This window comes from Ammospiza caudacuta, chromosome 1 (genome assembly GCF_027887145.1).
Source record: "Ammospiza caudacuta isolate bAmmCau1 chromosome 1, bAmmCau1.pri, whole genome shotgun sequence".
Classification (NCBI taxonomy): Eukaryota; Metazoa; Chordata; class Aves; order Passeriformes; family Passerellidae; genus Ammospiza; species Ammospiza caudacuta.
In genome coordinates, this window is record NC_080593.1 from 17,334,577 (window position 1) to 17,353,913 (window position 19,337).

At 39.5% G+C, this 19,337-nt stretch overlaps 1 protein-coding gene across 1 annotated transcript in view; it reads right to left on the reverse strand.

The window, feature by feature from the left end:
• Positions 1–19,337, reverse strand: part of APBB1IP (amyloid beta precursor protein binding family B member 1 interacting protein) — a 64,022-nt gene that overhangs the window by 23,873 nt on the left and 20,812 nt on the right. The window contains exons 5-9 of the mRNA XM_058810648.1: positions 15,733–15,810; positions 12,669–12,828; positions 8,957–9,078; positions 2,073–2,147; positions 800–943 (exon numbers count right to left, since the gene is read on the reverse strand). Coding sequence (XP_058666631.1) covers positions 800–943; positions 2,073–2,147; positions 8,957–9,078; positions 12,669–12,828; positions 15,733–15,810 — 579 coding nt within the window. The remainder of the gene's footprint in view (positions 1–799; positions 944–2,072; positions 2,148–8,956; positions 9,079–12,668; positions 12,829–15,732; positions 15,811–19,337) is intronic.

Here is a 19,337-nt window from a genome sequence, read left to right on the forward strand (position 1 = left end):
TATGAAGCATGAGCAGAACAGTGAGCAGAACCATGAGCAGTGGTAACAGAAGTGGTTTTCAGTACACAAAAAAACCCAAAACCAAAAACCACCAGTCACAGAATCCATTGTTCTACCTCATCACTGTGGAAATTAAAAGCCAGCTGCCCTTATGTGCAATACATGCAATGCTGGCAATTCAGACTCTTTAGATATTTTTTAATACTAAATGTAAGTAAACTTGATTCAGCCAGGTAGATTACTCTGAGTCACTTCCTTCTACACAAAGGACAGTCTTAAAAAGCCATAAAAGACACAACATATTCTCTAGGTACATTGTATTAAAAAAAAAAACCAACATATTAAATAACCCCAGCATTTCACATGCTGCTAACTGGTGCAGAAAGTCCAGAAAGTCTGTATCAAAGTAAAATTAGACCTTTTTTGTGACAAGAAATTAGTTTACCTGACAACTTTTTAAGATTTTCTTTCACAGGGAACCCATATAACAATGAAGCTTTTGGCAGCTCACTACCAGCTGACAGGTACTATGCTGCTTTTCTTTCCCCTCCTGCCTTCTGGAGGAGCACTATTTTATCAATCTTTTTATCTATCCCTTGAAATCAAAAGGAGAAAAACGTGAGAGGATTCAGTGACTGCATTCTAGTATTTGCACAAGTGGTGTAGTCAAAGTTGAACCATGGAAATCTCAGCCCTCTCAGATGCACCAGACAGTGCTCTTCAAATGGCACCTTGGGAGTTCTACACTTTCACCTCCATGAATTGTTTTATTGCTAGAAGGATTATTTGGCTTCCTGACCTTGGTTTTTCCTCTGGGTACATAATAAATTCCAGAAGCTCGTAGAAGAAAATAACGCCTCTTCCAGGACTTTTTTCCATCTTCTTTTAAATAAAGGGCCCCTTCAAGCTCCGGCACAATGACAGATGTCCCACAGAAGCTTTCCTGTGCAACAAGAATAATAATGCACAAAACAAACCCATTAAGCACAATCCTATCAATATATAGCAGAAAAATGCTCCCTTGAAAAATAAAGACATTTCTTGTGACAATGAACATATGAACATGGGGAATGCAGTTACTAGGGGGATGGACATCTTAGACAGGCAAAGGAAACTTTTCCAAGCTAATGCTGGGTGCTCACACACTGATAAAGAAGGCTTGCAAAACCTCCATCCCTTGGAGTCAAGTAAAAACCTACAAAGGCTTTTAAGTAGACATAGATGTGCTCAGTGAAGGCTATAGAACAGAGTGGTTGATATTGTTGTTGTGTTTTTTCCTCTATTGCAGTGTTTATAGGTTCTGTAGAGAAATACTTTGGTAGAGAGATTCTTTAGAGACTGCTTAGAGTTCTAAAAACAGCTCAATCTCTGCCTTCACTTTCAAATACATGCTAGCATTTAAAACACTAATTAGATATAATAATTGTTTGCTTGAAGGGCTTACTGTTGGGTAATTTTTAATGCCAACACACTTATCACTTAATGTTTTCACTTAGAATTCACCAGGACTTCCGCTGGTTAACATCTGGTGCTTTCATGAGATGCACTACTTTTGAAATGTGAGTCCTTAGTCACCTGAGAAAAGCATTTTCTTCGTGAGCTTTTACCAAACTGCTTGCCTGGAGAACTGTAATAATCTTTTCTTTCAAATAACTCTGGTTTTCTCTCTTTCAAGTGTACATCTGAAGGAAAACTTGAGCAGGAAAGGAAGAGATTAAACAAACTTTCTGGAAAAGTGAGTGTGTCTTTTTCTGTTGTAGTACAGCTAATAAGTTGAGAAGTAAATCCACTTCTAACCTGAAGATAATTGTTTGGTACTGATCAACCTTACTAACAATAAAAAGTCCCAAGGGCTGGCCTAAGGGTGAAAAATCTGCATTTTTAATGAGGAGCAGCTGATGCAGAGGAAAGTCGACATATTAAACCTGAGATACAAAGCCACCAATGATCACAGAACTTCCTGTTGTTACACCATTTCCCACAAAGAACTACTTGCTGTTACTGCAGAGCAGATGCAAATGGTGGCAGAGTTTTGGTGACATTTGCATCAGCAGCCCAATAATTTGGCTTACCTCCAGCAAAGCCTCTTTGTTTTTATCGTTCATTTCTTTGCTTTCTTTCTTCCCTTTGTTGGCCAGGTAGAAATTCTGACAAAGACACAAAAGAAGTTCATGTTCATTATAAAGCTGGCAATACAAGTAACTAGATAACCACAAACTCACTCAATAGTTACTGAGTCTTTCAATACTGAGTGCCAATCAGCAGGTGCAAGAAACAGATGCTTATGGACTCTTCTAACAGATAAGTTTAATCACATCTGCTGCTCATGAATTTTAATTTTTTATTCTGAATATAATCCAAAGGTAATACAAGATTGATTTTGCCCATGTAAATATGGCCTCCAAAAATTTAAACCAGTGGCTTATGTTTTTGGCTCTTTTTCTGGATCAATGGGTTTGGGTTTTAGCACTCCCATTTTCATTGCTTCCTATATGATTACAGGTTGTAGAGAACCTAACATTTGATTTCAGGCTGATATACAATGAATACAATGCAGTATCAAAAGGCTAGAAAGCATTTTCCCTACAACCCAATCTGGTAATTTGCATGCTTTATATCTTACATTCTGGATATAACTCAGCTGTCAATTTTTAGATAAAGTGCTTATATGCCAAAGCCTTTATCCAAAGTTACTATTGCTACTTTTGTACCCCTGCTCATCCTCTGCAAAATACTTATATGTAGTGAAGAAACTGTTCAAAAATCTAGAAGAAATCTGAAGAAGTGATCACCATGATATCTTAGCACATGTGCTCCAGCCTACCGAAAATAAAGCCTGCACTCCTCTGTTTGTGTGACACTGCAGCTGTCCTCAGAGGACCCAGTTCCTGCCTGTCCCACAAAAAAGGAACCGCGGTGCCTCGAGGACATGTTCACCCATAAAAACAAATTCTCTGACTGCGAAACAGCAATAACCAGTCTGCATCCATCTGCACTGTACAGATGGACAAAAGGACAGCACTTGGACTTATGTGCAGATTCTGACAAGCGGGAAGGATGCTAGGACCTGTGTGCTGGAGCATGTGCAGTGGCTTTGCTCCACAGCAAGCAGGGCCAGAGAAGCAGAGCTGGCTGCCTGCAGACTGTAAGGCAGTGAAGGAAGCAGGGAGATCAGGGATGGAAGCAGCATTTGGATTCATGCCCTGGAGACCAGAATGGTTACACTCAGAGTTCTTGTGGTTTACAAGTTTTTCAATTTATCTGACTTTTCATCTCTGTTTTTTCATGCCTCAAGACTATGAGAAAGCGACAACATGTTTATGTGCCTCGAACTTCTCAACACTGAAACTGCAATATAAATGCAAACATTACCAAAATAAAAAATACCAAAAATACCACACAATACCAAAATACAAGTGAGAAGTGTGTAAATAAAGGAACAGGCTGTTGCCATAGTATAAGAAAGACACAAACAAGCAGCAAATCTGCCCTGCCAGTAGACCACATTTACAGCTGTGCAGTTTATCTGAAGTGAAACACTACTCTTCCACACAACCACATCTTCATTTCCAAGCAGTGCTGGGAACAGATGTCTGCCAGAATGCAAGCCTCAGAGCAGACTGTTTTTGGAGGGGCACCAGGAGAGGAAGCAGAAGATGTCTGGATCTCAAAACCAGTTCTTTAAAAACTGCTTTCTTAGAAGTTCACATTAAGTCAGGGGAGCTCAGAAACACAGACACCTGAAATGTGGCCTATGCTGATGCCATGTCTACAGTGTGAGAAACTTTAACATTCAATACAACAGACATTATCCTAGGAAATGCAGCTGGCTTCAGACTGCCTGGACAGAATTTTAGCACAAATCTCTAAGTAAGCTACCACTAAGGACCACAGCTTCGCAGTCACATCTAAAGACAATATTCAGAGTGGAAAAAAGCCAAAATCAGCTCAAAACAAAACCCATTTAAAAGTTCTGAGCAGCTGCAGCCCAGTGATCTGCGCTTGTGCAACAGCTCTCCTTGAGAGGCAGCACCACTGCAGCCCTGAAGCCTCAGAGGGCACTGCCAGGCTGGGCTGGGCCTCCAGACCTTGGGATGGGTTTGGAAAGCACAGGGACATGCAAGCTGTAAGGCTTCTTCTCTAGGTCATTATAAAGACATAGTACAACCACTAAAATACACAATGAAGATTTATCAAGGTAAGTACGCTTTGTCTCAACAAGGCTTGGCTCATCAACTTGTGGGGAGAGCATCCATCTGACTTAGTCAGCCTTCTGTGGAACAAAGCTCCTCTGACTGCAACTGATTCACACTGAGGCATCTGGCATTTATTTAGCAGAAGCCCAGACCACCCTGTACTGAAATAATCAATCCTAAAGAGAGAAAGTTTGTAAGGATATCCATGCTGGATCTCTAATGCCACAGCTTTTTCATTAGGGGCTCTGTCACCTAACCCAATGTTACACAGATGTACACTGTTGTCTTTCACCTGTCAACACACACTTCATTTATTACCTCCTTTATGCCTCTTTCCTGAAATCTGGAAGTACATATATACATATTTGTCAGTGGCTAAAAAACTGGGGAGCAGACTGAACACTGTACTTGTTTCATTACTGTGTGGTCTGCTATTTTTGAGCAGAAGCATTCATCCTAGAGGAGGCAAAACACATGTGTCCAGAAGAGGTCATTTCAAGTCCAGTAGTCAAAGGTCATGACAAAAGGCAGACTCTTTCCTGTGTGAGGACACCACTTGGAAATGCATGTTTGGTTTGGGATGTCAGGTCATTAATGGGACAAGATGTAGCTGCAGGGCAACTTCCTACATATATCTACAGATTTGAGAATTAACTATTTCTATGCATAAAACCTTTCCACTTAGGGGCATACCCTTCTCCTTTGGTGTGGAAAGGCAGGTAAAGAAATAATCAGGGTGTATCTCTCTGCACTGTATAATGCTCAAACAGTGGAAGATAGAAAGTGTTTTCAGTAGTGTCCAAGAACATCTGTGTTGGCATGTAAGCAAAGCAAACCTGGATCATGATAAAACAGTACTTAAATACAGCACTATCAAACTTTCTGATTGGTGTTCATGTCTCCATACTAAAAAAATGAATTTCCTAAATGAAATAGCACCTCTCTCACACCTTTCACATTTTTCATTCACAGACCCATCCAAGAGGGAATGCAGCAGCAACTACTTGTTGCATGGCAAAAAAATAGGTGCTACAAGACAGCATGCTCCCTCTGCCTCCTCTTACACTTTGGTTGTATTTCTGCTTTCAAGCTCTTGAGATTGATTTTCCAGAAGATCTGAAAAATCCACAACAGCACAGATCAAACAGTGTGCATAAAACAAGGCAGCTGCTTCCTACTCATGACTAGCTTCTTTGAGCAACGGGCTGCCTGCTTATGCTCATCCAACCTGCACCCAATATGAGGCAAGAACTGGCCAGCTCACATCCCATTTCAGATCATTGCAACTGCTACTCAATGCAGCATGGTTTATGCAGAAAAAATAAAACAGAGCAAGGTCATATCTGCAACTCATATCATGGTGTGTCCCCTAGGAACCTGCCCATTAAAAATATTAGAAGATGCCTATAATTGCTCTGAAGATCATAAAAGTACTAAAACACATGAAGCTAAAGGCAAAGCTCTTTTGAAACCCCCAAAAGAGAGAGAAATTAAGATAACAAAACAATGGGAGTACAGTGAAAAACACCTCCCTTTTCTCACTTCTATTTCTTTGCACTTTTGCCAGCATGCTCAATAACCAGGTTCCCTGTCACCTTTTTATGTTTCCATCACTGGGTAACAGTGGATACAAAAGGAAAACCTTGATTTATAAATGTGGCCAAGCTGGTGAAAAACAAAAGTATCACCTGGTCGATAGCAGATAAATATTCAAGCATGAAACTTGCTATAGCTGTCTTGTAATGAAAGCTGTTACAAACCTTTACTCCACCTCCTTTGAATGCTGTTGGGAACTCTTGCTCTTCAGAATAAATAAAATATCAATTCAGTGTATGGATTCTCCATTGGAAGGTGCAGATCTAGCTTTTGGTTTACATATGAAGGAGCAGAAGCATGAAGTACTCACCGTACAGACTTTCAATAATTGTCATAAATACTGTCCAATAATAAGAAAACAAAAAAAAGACACCTGCAATGTGGCCTATAAAGCACACATAGGTGGCATTGCCTGCACTGTTTGATTTTATCAAGAAAACCCCACAGGAAATGGAAGTTCATGCAAACAGAACTGAAAAACAGCGTTCAAAGAGCATGACCAGCATTCACAGCAAGGAGTTTAGATTCAGCTACACCTTAAAAACAACTATTTTCCCTCGTTTTTCTTCCTTTTATAGTACCTTTTAGCTGAGAATTATTCTTTGAGATTTTTAAAAAGAGGTGTTGAGCCCTGACAACCTTTCCTTTCAAGAGAAAACCAGCATCACTCAACCATATGACAAAGCATCACCTTTCCAATGTTGTAAAGGTTCTCTTTATTTTCCCATGTACCAGAATGTATTTTTGTTTCACTCTTTAGTCATAGACTTGTGATGCTCCCTCTCTGCAGATGAGTCACTGGTGGCACTCATGGAACAGTATTTTACTGCAATTTCCCTACAGGGTCTATTATATCACAGTGAGCAGAGGGCAAAAGTGTGCCTGTCTTTGTGGCAAGGGGGACACCTGAGATTTTTATAAAAGCTTTTTCTAAAAGGAATTTCAAACACTTTAAAAAAATATTTCAGAAACAAAGCTGCAGAAAAACTACCAAGTGCTGCATGACAAAAATTACAATCTTAAAAAAAAAAAGCCACGGGCATTAACTGAGCAACATACTGCCAGCATGTAGAGAAAAAATCCTGCATTTCAGAACCTCAATTCCTCCTCAGAAAATGAAACACTCTTAATTAAATGTTGTTAAATAGGTCTATAACTAGTTCACAGAAAGAAACAATAAACATTGGCCTCACACAGACCTTCTTCAGAGAGGAAGGCATCTGCCCATCTTTATAAGATTTTTAAAGCACTAATTGTGTCCAATCTTTGTGATGAAAATTTTGTATCACTAATTTGTCTAAGAATAAACTGTAGGCACCTGGCCACCATTGGGATTTGCCTCTTTTTTTTACCCAGAAAAAGATATGCAAGTTAAAAATGGGTGAGATCTCCACAAAACCCTTGCAACAGAATGAGCATGAAATAAACAAGGAATTCAGCTGCTTCGGCACTAGCACCATGGGTGTGTCAAAGAAAGCATTCTGCAATTTGGGTACTCCCAAAATGAGTTTTATGGGGCAGCCTTGACTGAGCCAGGAGGAGGGTGAATATACTAAGCACTCAGTCCCAAAGCACAGGATTTCAGTTTCCTTTTGGTTACACCACAATTTCTGTACATAGTCAGCTAGGCAAACACCCTACCCCCCACAACTCAGCATTTCTGCTTGGTTTGCCTGTTCAGAGACTCACTGCAGATGTGTATTTTACAATATTTCAGTATTCACTGTGTACAGTGCTGATTACTTTCTGCCACAAAGTGCTGATATGTCTGTACTATTTTCCCCATTCACAATGTTTGAGTTTACCACGCCTGACAGATGGTCAGACTTTATTACTGGCAAAATATTTCAACAGTGTGATAGCCACAACTGATCCAGTTTGCTCAGACTTTGTTTGTTCATTTTAGAGCTTACACAGAGGGGCTAAAGCTCAATGACTGCAGACTTGTCCAGATCCAGCTGACACAAGAGGACAGACCTACACTTTTGTTTGGTTCTTGTTTAGGTCACATTTATTGCTAAATTTCATTGCAACCAAAATGCAATATTCTTCACAGCAGAATATCCATCAAAGTTTTACTTCCTGTTTGAGGAAGGGCTCAAAAACCACTTACCCAAATAACACTACAGTGTACGAATCAAAGCTGGAGTTGAACCTCTGCTGCTGGGTAAGTTTATGGGCTCTAGAAAGGAGGACACTTTGAGCTACAATATTGTATTTCCAAACCTGGTTTTGCTGTTTCATATTAAAAATCAACATTAACCCATGTACACTTCAGGATAAGTTTTCTTTCCCTGACTGTGGATACTTATATCAATGAAGGAAACTTCTTTTCCATAGGTTTTACTTGAAATAGAGGTTCATTCTATAAAAAACCCCAATTTCCTAATGAGCAGCTTGGTGAGATTTGCTGCCAAATTACATATTTGACTCTTTTTTTTTTTTTGGCAATGCTGAATTGCTCATTTATCTCTTGCTGCCCTTAGGAACAAACCAGATGCTCAGTGAGCTAACAGGCAGCTGACATGGGGAAAAGATCCTCTGTCCCAGAATCCACCAACTGCATGTTCCAGGATGTTTGTACATACAGCTTTGACCACATAACATAACAATTTTTGTATATACCTATCTGAATAATTTGATGCAATTCAGTGTGCAGACCCTCCTTTACAAAGATAAAGTGCAGAAGTTCCTGATAACCAATTCTCCTCAGCATAAACAAAACCCAGTAAATCTTCTGCAGCATTAAGTATATCCTTTATGAAGTTTTATGTACAACTGGCAAAAACTGGGCCTTCAAGGAAATATTTATATTCATCAGCAGAAATAGTGTAGAAGCTGTAGTAAAAAGAAAGGTTTTTACAGATGTGCCATTTCACACAGTTCTAAGAGCTGTACCTAAGCAGTGGCTTGTACTACAGAGGTGAACTACATGCTTCAGCTTTTACCTCTACAAACAGGACTCTAAAAGTATCAGAAAAAAAAATCAGAAAACTCCAATTTTCAAGTCCTTCCATTTAAAATCCTGGTGGGTTTTTTGGTTGAAAATATAAGTTTTGCTTTCTCTGAACTGACAGAGCTGAAAGAAATCATTAATATAATAGGCAACATGCAGACTAAATGACCTTAGTTTAGACTTTTATCCAAATACCATATTAGCTTACCTGGGGATTTTTAAATAAAGCATATTTTTGGCTTTTTTCCAAAAACAGAATCTTATTCTCAGTGTCTCGAGTCCAGTCTGATAACACTTCAACAACATTTTCATGGTCTTCAAAAAACCTTTCTGGAGAGACAGAGAAGATAATGTAAAACATTGAAACTGTTTCTGCCCTCTCCTGAGGCTGCAGAAATTCCTGTGTAAGAATGCAATCATTATCTGATTCCCTCACTCAGGGCTGGACAGTCCAGCACTCTTTTCCACTGCACAGATGGGAGCAGAACCTGTCACACACCACAGGAAATTGTGTCACATGGAAGGGCAAAGCAGCTACTGAAGACACTTTATGTAGCTGTGCCATGCTCCTGGATTCCTCCTGAATCTCTGTACTGCTGCTTGAAGACTGCAAGGGATGGAAGCAGTGACCCACCAGGAGCAGACAGTTACACCCATATATTTTATGGCTTTCTGCTTTTGATTGATTTTGGTTTTTTTAAGGTTTGCAGTACCACAGACTGGGGGGTGGAAGAAGGGATATAGATAAACTTTGGCTAATGAATTTTAAAAAAGTAAAGACTCAATTTATTTGTCGTTTTACTTCTTTACAATGCAATGAAGATTTGCTTTTTGTCAGCAGGAAGAATTCTATGCACTGAAAAGAAAATATTTGGTTTTAAGTAACCGTATTTAAAACCAGAAATAGCAGAGTAGGAAAAAACAAAGATAGAACTAATGTCAAGATATACTGGTTCACCCAGCATCTCTGTATTATCCTTACCAGGGTTGCTAGAGACCTAATTTCAGCTCTGTCCCCCCCGATCTGCTCTGAACCCCACTCCTCCACCCAGAAAAGCCACAGGGTGTGCTTTGTTAACTGAGGTAACTCTGAAACCACTTCAGTTTCATTTAGATAAAATATATAAATTGCTCAAATAAAACTCCTTTTAAAGGAAAAGGAATTCAGCATAACTTGACAGGTCATTTTGGAGTGTCCCAATCTGCACTTTTCTACAAATTTGGTACTGGGATAGGGAATTCACCCAGCTCAAATTTTCAGCAGAATTTTGGCAGTTTCCTGGGAACAGCCATACTCCCATTCCTGGTGATCAAATCTTCCAATGGCCTAGACTGGCCTAGCATCAGAGGAAGTAACAAAACACACATTTTGTAGGCTTTCTTTAATGCTCGTTACTTTTGACAAGGGTTTAGTACATCCCATCCAACCTCCACCTGGTGAATTAATTAAATTCACAGAATGAGAGTAGCTTCAAGACCCACCTGCATGGACACAGTAACTTTTAACACCAACAACATAACACTCCTCATTTAGCAACTGGCAATTCTGCAATGCACTGGAAATAGGAAGCACTATATAAAACCCCAGTAATGGTTTGAAGGATGAACAGTACTTTATACTTCAAGATAGGCATGAAACAATTCTCAGACAGTAACATTAATTTTTGCCACATATATTTTTGTTTGTTCATTTGCTGTAGCAAGATTTTCTTGTATGAAAAATATGATTTTATCATCCTCAGGAGGGTCTTTTTACCTAATTTACCTAAAAAAAGTCAAATCTGGATGCCTATTATAAGACTGCAATAGTCTTTATTGCAATAGATTCTGGTACACCTACAGCCCAGTGTTACATGACCATCTCACTACTGAGATTATTTGTGATATTTAACATGTATTTAATTTTAAACTGTAGTTTATTTTATTTACAATGATAGTCTTTCAAAATAACCATATATGTAAGACAACCAGTAAAGGATCTTGTGATATAAAAGCAGCTTGGACCTTCAGTTCAGCAAGAATTATTTGCTGCTCAGATTTGCTCCTTAAAGTAAATATAATTTTGTTCTCTTTAATACTAATGTGGAAAGCAGGCAGAAAGATGAAGTGCAGAAAAGTTCTGTCTTTGTGCTGATGGTAATAAAGCTATCTAGAGCAGCCAAGAAGTATACTGACAAAAATAAAGAATGGCTCACATTGTTCTGATTTTGCACAAAATTAACAGCATGTTGCTGTGCATTGGAAGCAGAAGAAAGAACATGTACCATCCCATTCATATTGAAACTGCCTTCTGCAAACAAAAAGGCTCCATCCTTAGCAGACCTGGACCTGGTAATGGATCACTGCATCAGGGTTAATAGATTTTTCCTTTTTTCTTGAACAAGATACAAGTTCACTTCCTTCAGTATTTTCTCCTGTTCTGGCTTTTAAAATAATTTTTATTCATTATGAGAGTAATTCCTTACTATACCAATACCCTAACACTAACCAAAATCACCTAGCATTAGCTGTGACTAAAGTAGCACAACAAATTTTCACAAAAAATATCCAACCATTTACCCCTATGTTTGTAGCAAACAATCTCCTTGATACCTTCAGTTTTAATTGCATGATGGGAAATTCAAGTATCTATCCAGATTATGCAGAAACACAAGTACATTCTTTTTAATGACTATGGAGATTCAGAAACCATATGTTGATTGTGATGTCATCCTAATACTCAGACATGTTTGTCCAAGTCACCCTGGACAAAAAGGGAGCAACTTTCTAAGACAGGAAAACACTCCAAAATTATTCAGTGAGTTTTGTCAGATTTCTAGCATCAAATGACATTTCCAGTTTTTTCTTAGTTAAGATAAGCAGGAACAAAAGAATGCAGCATCATTATCTTAATCATGTAGAAGAACAGATTGGCAGTAAATTTCTGTACCACTCTTACAAGCAAATGAGCATCTCCTTGCTCATGACCAGTCAGGCTTTTTTCCAGTTATTTTAAAATTTCTATTGTTTAATTTAGCAGAATGACTACACCTGGGACTCTTTTAAAGTGCAATATTGATCTTTGACTTTATTTGAGAATTTTCCCATCTCTGCTGGGAGACTGTAAACTGAGAATGTTAAAGGCTGTTTGACAACTTCCCATTTCTCTAGGTCAAATGTGACTCTGAAAGAAAGCAGTGGCAATATTCCTTCTCCTTTTGATGTCAATACCTTTTCAGGCTGGCAAATAAAAAGATTCTAAAATATTTGACAATTAGTAAATACTGCGTTCTTAATGAAAGAAACCTTGAAGCCTTTTTCAAACAAGACTTATGTTGCACGGAACAATTTCTAAGTTTTGCGCAGCTGTTTTCTAGGACCCAGAGGCCAGGTTAATTACTCCATAAGTCATAACTTACCATAAGCAGAGCTGCAGCCCCATCACAGAGCAGTGCCCTGTAAACTGCTACACTTAGAAAAATTATTACCACAAATGAAGAGCATTAGAAATGACTGAAACACTTCTCACAGAGTCTTGTTTAAGGACATTTTTTTGGCTAGTATGTAATACATGCCTGCTGATAGCACTCCAGCACAGCATTGCCTCTTCAAAAAGTGGATTTGAGTACTAGTGTGTTTGGGTTTGTCATCACCTTGAAGTTCACACGGCTCCTTCATTTTGTGTAAAATAAAATAATGGATATGGTGAAAAGCAAGGAGCCTTCTGCAGGTCACAGCACAGCTGAATGGACTCAATTCTACAGCACAAACACATCAAACATATTCCTGCAGCATCCCTCAGCTTAGAGTCTGAGCTGTTCCAACATCAGGGGACAGATGGGCAGGAGAAATGTTACTATCTTTTCAAGATTGCCAACACTTACCTGATGTTTTAAGATTACCAGCCCTCTATCTATTTGCTATGTGACTACAGCACTCACCAATCTGCAGCTCAGGGTATGTCTCATACAGACACCAGTCCACATTGCAGTCACAGTGGGTTTTCTCAAAGAGATTGTCCAGAACATCCCGTGCCACCTGGCGCTCATCCACCATCAGGGACTTGGTGCTGTTATCGTTCATGTGCACCTTGATAACAAGCTGAGAACAAAGTCACAGAACAGGCAGTTAATTTCAGGAGCAACAAAAGGACTCGTCTGAATCTGCTAACACAGATAAGAAAGATAAACGCTGAAGGTTATTACTGATTCAAAGGCATCCTGTCCCAAAGCAAGCTGAGAGAATAAAACAGCTCCGAAATTTTCACATTATAATTTTCCGCAAAATAAAGATCTTTTCTCTAAAAATAGAATGAAGCCTTGTCCTATGCATGATTTCAGGAAAGGTGAAATTGCTATGAAGAAAAAGCAGAACTTAATCTCTTCTCTAAATCTACTAGATGTGCAATTAAGGAAAATGCTTGATAGGGAAACCAAGTGCAAAAGGACAGAGTGTCCTTAATGCAAGCTATAAATGTGAAAAATTTCATTTTATACAGAAAAAGAATGGAAGAATCTTGCCATGCCAACAAAATAGCCTGAAATTGGATTGTACTAAGATGGGCCATAATCCAGCTGTCATCAATAAGAAAACAGATGAGTTCACAGAATATACTGAGTTGGAAGGGACCCATCAGCATCGCTGAGTCCAACTCCTGGCCCTGCACAGGACAAGCCCAAGAGCATTGCTCCATGTGCCCAAGACCATCTTGAAACAAATGCTTCTTGAACTCTGTCAGGCCTGTGAACACTTTCCTGGAGGGCCTGTCCCAGGCCATTCCCTTGGGTTCTGTCACTGGCCACCACAGAGAAAAAATTCCCTCCTCTTCCCCTCATGAGTTACTAACTGACCAAATTAACATAAGACACTCATTACTTCTTTATATGGTGAAGTATTTGTTAAACAAGAAACACAGTGAACTTTCTTCAGAGAGGAACAATGCAAGAAAATGCTGAAGTACCTAAAATGTGATAAAGAACTGGAAGTCCATTATAAGAAGGTACTTAAAATGCTCCATTAGTACTGAAAACAGTAGAATAATTCTCTACAAGGTCTGTACATTGCTGGTGAGTTGGGAGGACTTTCCATATTTTTGTTTAAATAGTTCTTTATTTTAAAATGTGTGCATAAGAAGCTTTGGTTCTGTAGAGACAATCTGTGTAAAAGGTGATGTAAAGCAGAGTTAAGATCCCCAAGAGAAAATCTATACTATCTCTGGAAAGCAGAAACAAATGTAAAAAAAGCCATGAACTTGTTTTGATTCCAATCCTTGTAAGAAGAATCTTCTGTAAAATAAGCATCTGAGGCATAGTGCAGATTAAACAGAAAAAAGAGGTGTTTTACAAGCATAATCTAACATGTTTAAGGCAAAAGGGGATTTATGTCTGGTTATAACTGACTGCTCAGAAACATGCATGCAGCTTCCATCTTCACAGAATCACCAAACAGCTGAGATTGAAGGCACCTCTGGTGGTCAATCAGTCCATCATTGCCCAGGCAAGCAGGGCCACCTAGAGACCGATGGCCAGGACCCTGTCTGATGGTTTGCTATCATCTCCAGGGAGGAGATAACAACCTGCCTGGGAAACCTGTGCCAGGCTCACCCACCCCCACAGGGAATAAGTGTTTCCTGGCGTTCAGAGCCTCCTGTATTTCAGTTTGTGCCTGTTGCCCCTGGTCCCATTACTGGGCAGCACTGAAGAGAGCCTAGCTCCACTCTCTTTGCACCCTCTCTTGAGGTTTTTCTAGAGATAGACAAGCACCATATAGATCCCTCTCTGCCCTAGGCAATCTCAGCCTCTCCTCACAGGAGATACTCCTGATCATCTTCACAATATTTTCTGATCATCTTCCACTGGGATGGAACTCTCTTGTGTTTGATGGAGGTGATCTTTAAATATTGACCAGATTTCTTGATCCCTCCTTCCCATTAGGAAGTTCCATATGGGACTCTTCCAAGATCTTTGAAGAAGCCAAAGTCTTCTCTCCTGAAGTCCAAGGCTGTGAACTTGCATTTCACCATCATCCCTGCCCTCTGCCCTCTGCTTCTAGTAAAAGAGAGAAAACCAGCTTTCTTGACAATATTTAGTCAGTTTAAAACTCAAGAATGACAAAGTAATTCCATTATAGTGACATAGTCACAAGATTGAACCCACCTTCTACTGTATGGTTACAAATATTCACAGGGGGGAAAGAAGTTGGGAAGACAAAGTCACCCAAAGAAGAATTGCTAACATTACAAGGAAAAGAGGGTGACCAGTGAGCAGTCATAACTTTAGTTACAGAGCTTTACAAAGTCAACATCAGTGAAATCCTCCCAAGACATTCTCTCAGAAAGAGCATTTGTAGATGAATGTAAAGTGTTCTGTGGGAACCACCTCAAGACTGGACATTCCCAAATTTATTGGAAACTTCCATTCTTCCTGGAAGCTCTGCAGGCTCCAACACTTCCCATCTTCTTTGAGCAAGACTGAAAGATCATGACTGTCTTTAGTTCACATCCATTACTCAGAATTACTGAACACTTGCAGCTTCTAATTTGTTGGTCTAAAATAATTTCTATTATGCTAGTTCATTACTACACTGCTGTGGAAAGATTTAGCAAGAAGACCCTCATCAATTTAATAGGGATTAGCTAAATCCACTGTATCCACTATTAAGAAAAGTTTAATACTCCTGGAATCAGCACAGCATAACTCAGCAACATTTTCATGTACACTCTGCTTTCCCTAAAGCAACTTATCAGAACAGTGGGTTTTGCCCCAACACTGAAAAAAAAAGAAAAAGATGCAATGCTTTCCAAGTCCTCTAAAAAATCAGTCCCTTGGCAGTAGCAATTATCCAGAGCCTTCTCTAGAGGTGGATGAGGAGAGTTCAGCAGAGTACCTTTACAGATAAACTATGGAAAAGCCTAGTCATTTTAGTAAGAAATTTATAATTAAGAAGAATGTTAACAGATGTTTAGGTGGTAGCTCTTACGGTAGCATTTATTATTTTATGGCTCACCTTTTTAACTTTGGCTTCCTTCAATTTCTCCAATGCAAGTTTAATCTTGTCAGCTTTAGCCTTTGCCTCTAGTTCTTCCTGAAAAGACACAAGATATTTGGTATATTAACTTTCTTGTTAAGTAATCTCAGCAATTTACATTTACTTGAAAAGGGTTGTTCTTGATATTTACATCCTGAAGATAAAGCTTGTTACAGCAACCCTCATACACACAGATAATTTCCAGACTTCTTGACCTAAGATCCTTCAGCCAAAGCTTTGGTTTACAAGTCCCATGCTCCCTGCTGTTGCTCAGCCATATAGTTCCTACATGACCTGTTCCTCAAATGCTACAAAAATGCCTGAAAACTGGACTCTTCTATGTTTCTGTACGTACAGCTGATACAAAAGAGAAGGTGAAGGAAGATCCAGCCTCAGTGAAATAGCATTGTGGATGCAGCTGCTTGGAAGAAAACTTAATTCTCATTAGGGTAAGAGAACTAGAATTTACTAGGATTATACTGAAATAAAGTAGGATTATACTGAAATTTTGGCTTGCAATTACATCACTTATAATTTTATACTCTGTGTTCAGTACATTAATTTATATGAATTCTTTGACTTGCCACATATGATCTCTTACTGCACAGATACCTACTGAGAAGAACATCTCCAATAGTTGGCTTTTATTCTATGAATGGACCTATTCATATTAACACAGAGCACACAAGTTCATTCCACAGTAAGAATCCCAAAAATCTCAGTATCACCCAGCTCTCCTTTTACAAAGCAGCTCTATCAACAACATGCCTCTCTCTTAACATCAATGACATTTGTGATCCCAGAAGACTCTGGATCCCCAGATGCTAGGAATTTTAGTTACGTGTACCAAATGTAGCACTAGCTGCCTGGTGTTGCCTCTGTGACTGCTGTACAGATTTCCTTTATGCCATCTCTCTTCCAGAACTCTCCTCGAGTCACATTTGGAGTTGGAAAAGCACATTTTGGACAACAAGTGAATGTGGTTCCTGAGGCTGCCTTGGACTCCTCCAGTACTACTGGAGGGTTCACTTTCTTTCTAACTTAACATCCCTATTGCCTCTACTGAAGACTGTCTTGTATTTGCTTTTTTGCTTCTCTGCTGATTTTTGCTGTCCCTGCTGCTCTCTTACTTTCACAGTTTCCTCTGTTTAAAAGGGGTAAGATTTTGTGCTACACTACTCACAGGCTACCAACTTCCAGTCAAGGACTGTGGGAGAAAGTTCCTGTTCTGCTTCCACACAAGATTTCTGTTACTTTCAGCCTCCATTTGCTACCCTGAAGTCATAATTTTTAGTGGTCTTCACACCAAGAGAACTGACTGCAACTCATGGAAGATGCACTTGCAAGAAACTAAGCCTAACTAAGCATTGCCATCACTTCCCTGTCTCTGAGATATCATACAATAGCAAAGAAAGAGAAGGAAGGTTATCTTATTCATCCCAAGTTTTGGGGAATGTTCAAGTGTAGCTAAAGTACTCCTGACTGACTGAACTAAACATCTTTTGTTTCATCGCTGCTTCAAGCACATTTCCTGTTATCAAATTCTCCACTATAAATACCATGCAATCAGTTAAAAATATCTCATTTTTTTCTTTGCAGGTGTGGAAATTTGCATTGCTATAGCTCAGCAGTGCTTAACTTAGAGAATCCAAAAAAAGCTTCTGTAGTTGAACACAAGCAGTTGCACAAAGGTGGCTGCTGCAGGGAGGCTGATGGTTGTACAGAGGGAAAAGTACACAGCCTCTCACACTCTGACCCTCCCCTTACCACTTCCATGAAGCAAGCAGGAAAAGCAGCTTAACCGAAGTGGTTGAGTGTGGTGTGGGCAGGCTTGCTGATGAAAATTTTAGGCAGATGTAATTCAGGCTTCATCTGCATGTGTTGAACAGAATTCTCCCATTGTATAATCTGTGCAACAGAGCTCTCACCTGACAGCCTTCCTGGTTTCATAAGCTTTGACTTAATGCAGAAAAAGGAAATAAACTATCCGATGCAAAATTTTAGCAGTGTTAGAGAAATGCTTTGACAAGCTACAGGATTTGTTTTCCCACCACAGGATCATCACCACGTTTTCTGGATCTTTAAACAGAAGCACATAAAGTCATCATGTCAATAGTAAATGAAGAAGCCTTACTTAGCTTAAGGGCAATTTAAAAAAAAAATGTCAGAGTTGATGGAAACTTATGAGACAGCTCTATGCTTCCCTGAAAGAAAGGCTGTACTTTATTTTGGCACACCTAAGGGTTAGAAAATAGGAGCTTAATATCACAGCAGCATTGAGAATTATTAACACTGTTCTTATTTGACTGTGGATAACCAGAAGTGTTAAACACAACTTCAGCCTTGATTGGCTCAAGAATCACTTATCAAGAATCTGGCTAACAGGAAGGTGGTTTTTGATGACACAAAATACATTCCACTTACTGCTGAATTTCATTTTACTGAGCAGAAATGTCATGTCAAAACAAACACTAATCAAGACCATGAATATTAATTTGAAATTGATTCTTTCCATATTAATTTTAAATGGTTATTACCTCCATCATTCACACTGCAGTCTGTGTAATAGCCCTGTGGACAATTTTGTGGACAGTGAGCCACAGTGGGTATGCCATTAGTATTTGAATACAACCTGTACCATAAAATGAGGCAAAGGCTGCAGGAAAAGTCAAACCAATGCCTTAATGAGGAAATAAAGTACTGCTGTTATATTCCTTAGAAATGCTTCTACATCCTGTTCCTATCCTTCTCTGACACTCCCTGAATCTGGAAAAAGACCAGAATATCATTAGAGATCAGTCTCAGAGGAACAGTTCAGCTGAGGGAGAAGTGACTTTTGGCTACATATTTTTCATATAGAATTCCAGTTGTGTTTAGGAAGTATATGCTCTTCCCACTCTAAAATCTTGTTTGACCCTCAGGTAATGCACAATGTCAGTTAATAAAGAATTATCTCAGTACAACACTCAATGGAAAGAAATTCATCATGGCTGATTTCAGTGAGCTTTAGATCCCAGCATCAATAAAAATGCTGCCTGGAGGAGAGGCCTGAGGGTCCCTAGTCAGGCTCCTGCCCAAAGCAGGATGGCCACCAACATTAGATCAGGTCAGTCATGATTTCGCCTAGCAAAGCTTGGAAAGCCCCCAAAGAAAGGGAATCTGGGATCCCTCTTGATCACCTGTTCCAGTGCTACACCTCCATCTGAAGTGGAAAAAAAATTCCTAATATCCTCTCTGAGACTACAAAGCTACAATAAGTAGCTGTTGCCCCTTCCATGTTGGTGATCTAACACTACTATAGAAGCATTTGGCTCCACTAGCTTTGCATCTATCCTTCAGGTATGTTTAGGCTGTCATTAGATCACTCCCAGCCTCCTCTGTCAGACTGGACAAGCACAGCTCCCTCAGCCTGTCCTTGCTGGCCCCTGATCACTGCACGATGGCCTCTGGCCATTCCATCAGCTCTCTGATGGACACTCTCCAGCACCTCCACATAGCGCAGTATTCCAGCAGTGCCAAGAGAAAGGAACAATAACTCCTTAGTTTGCTGGCCATACTCCTCCCAACAGAGGACAGCTTCCTCT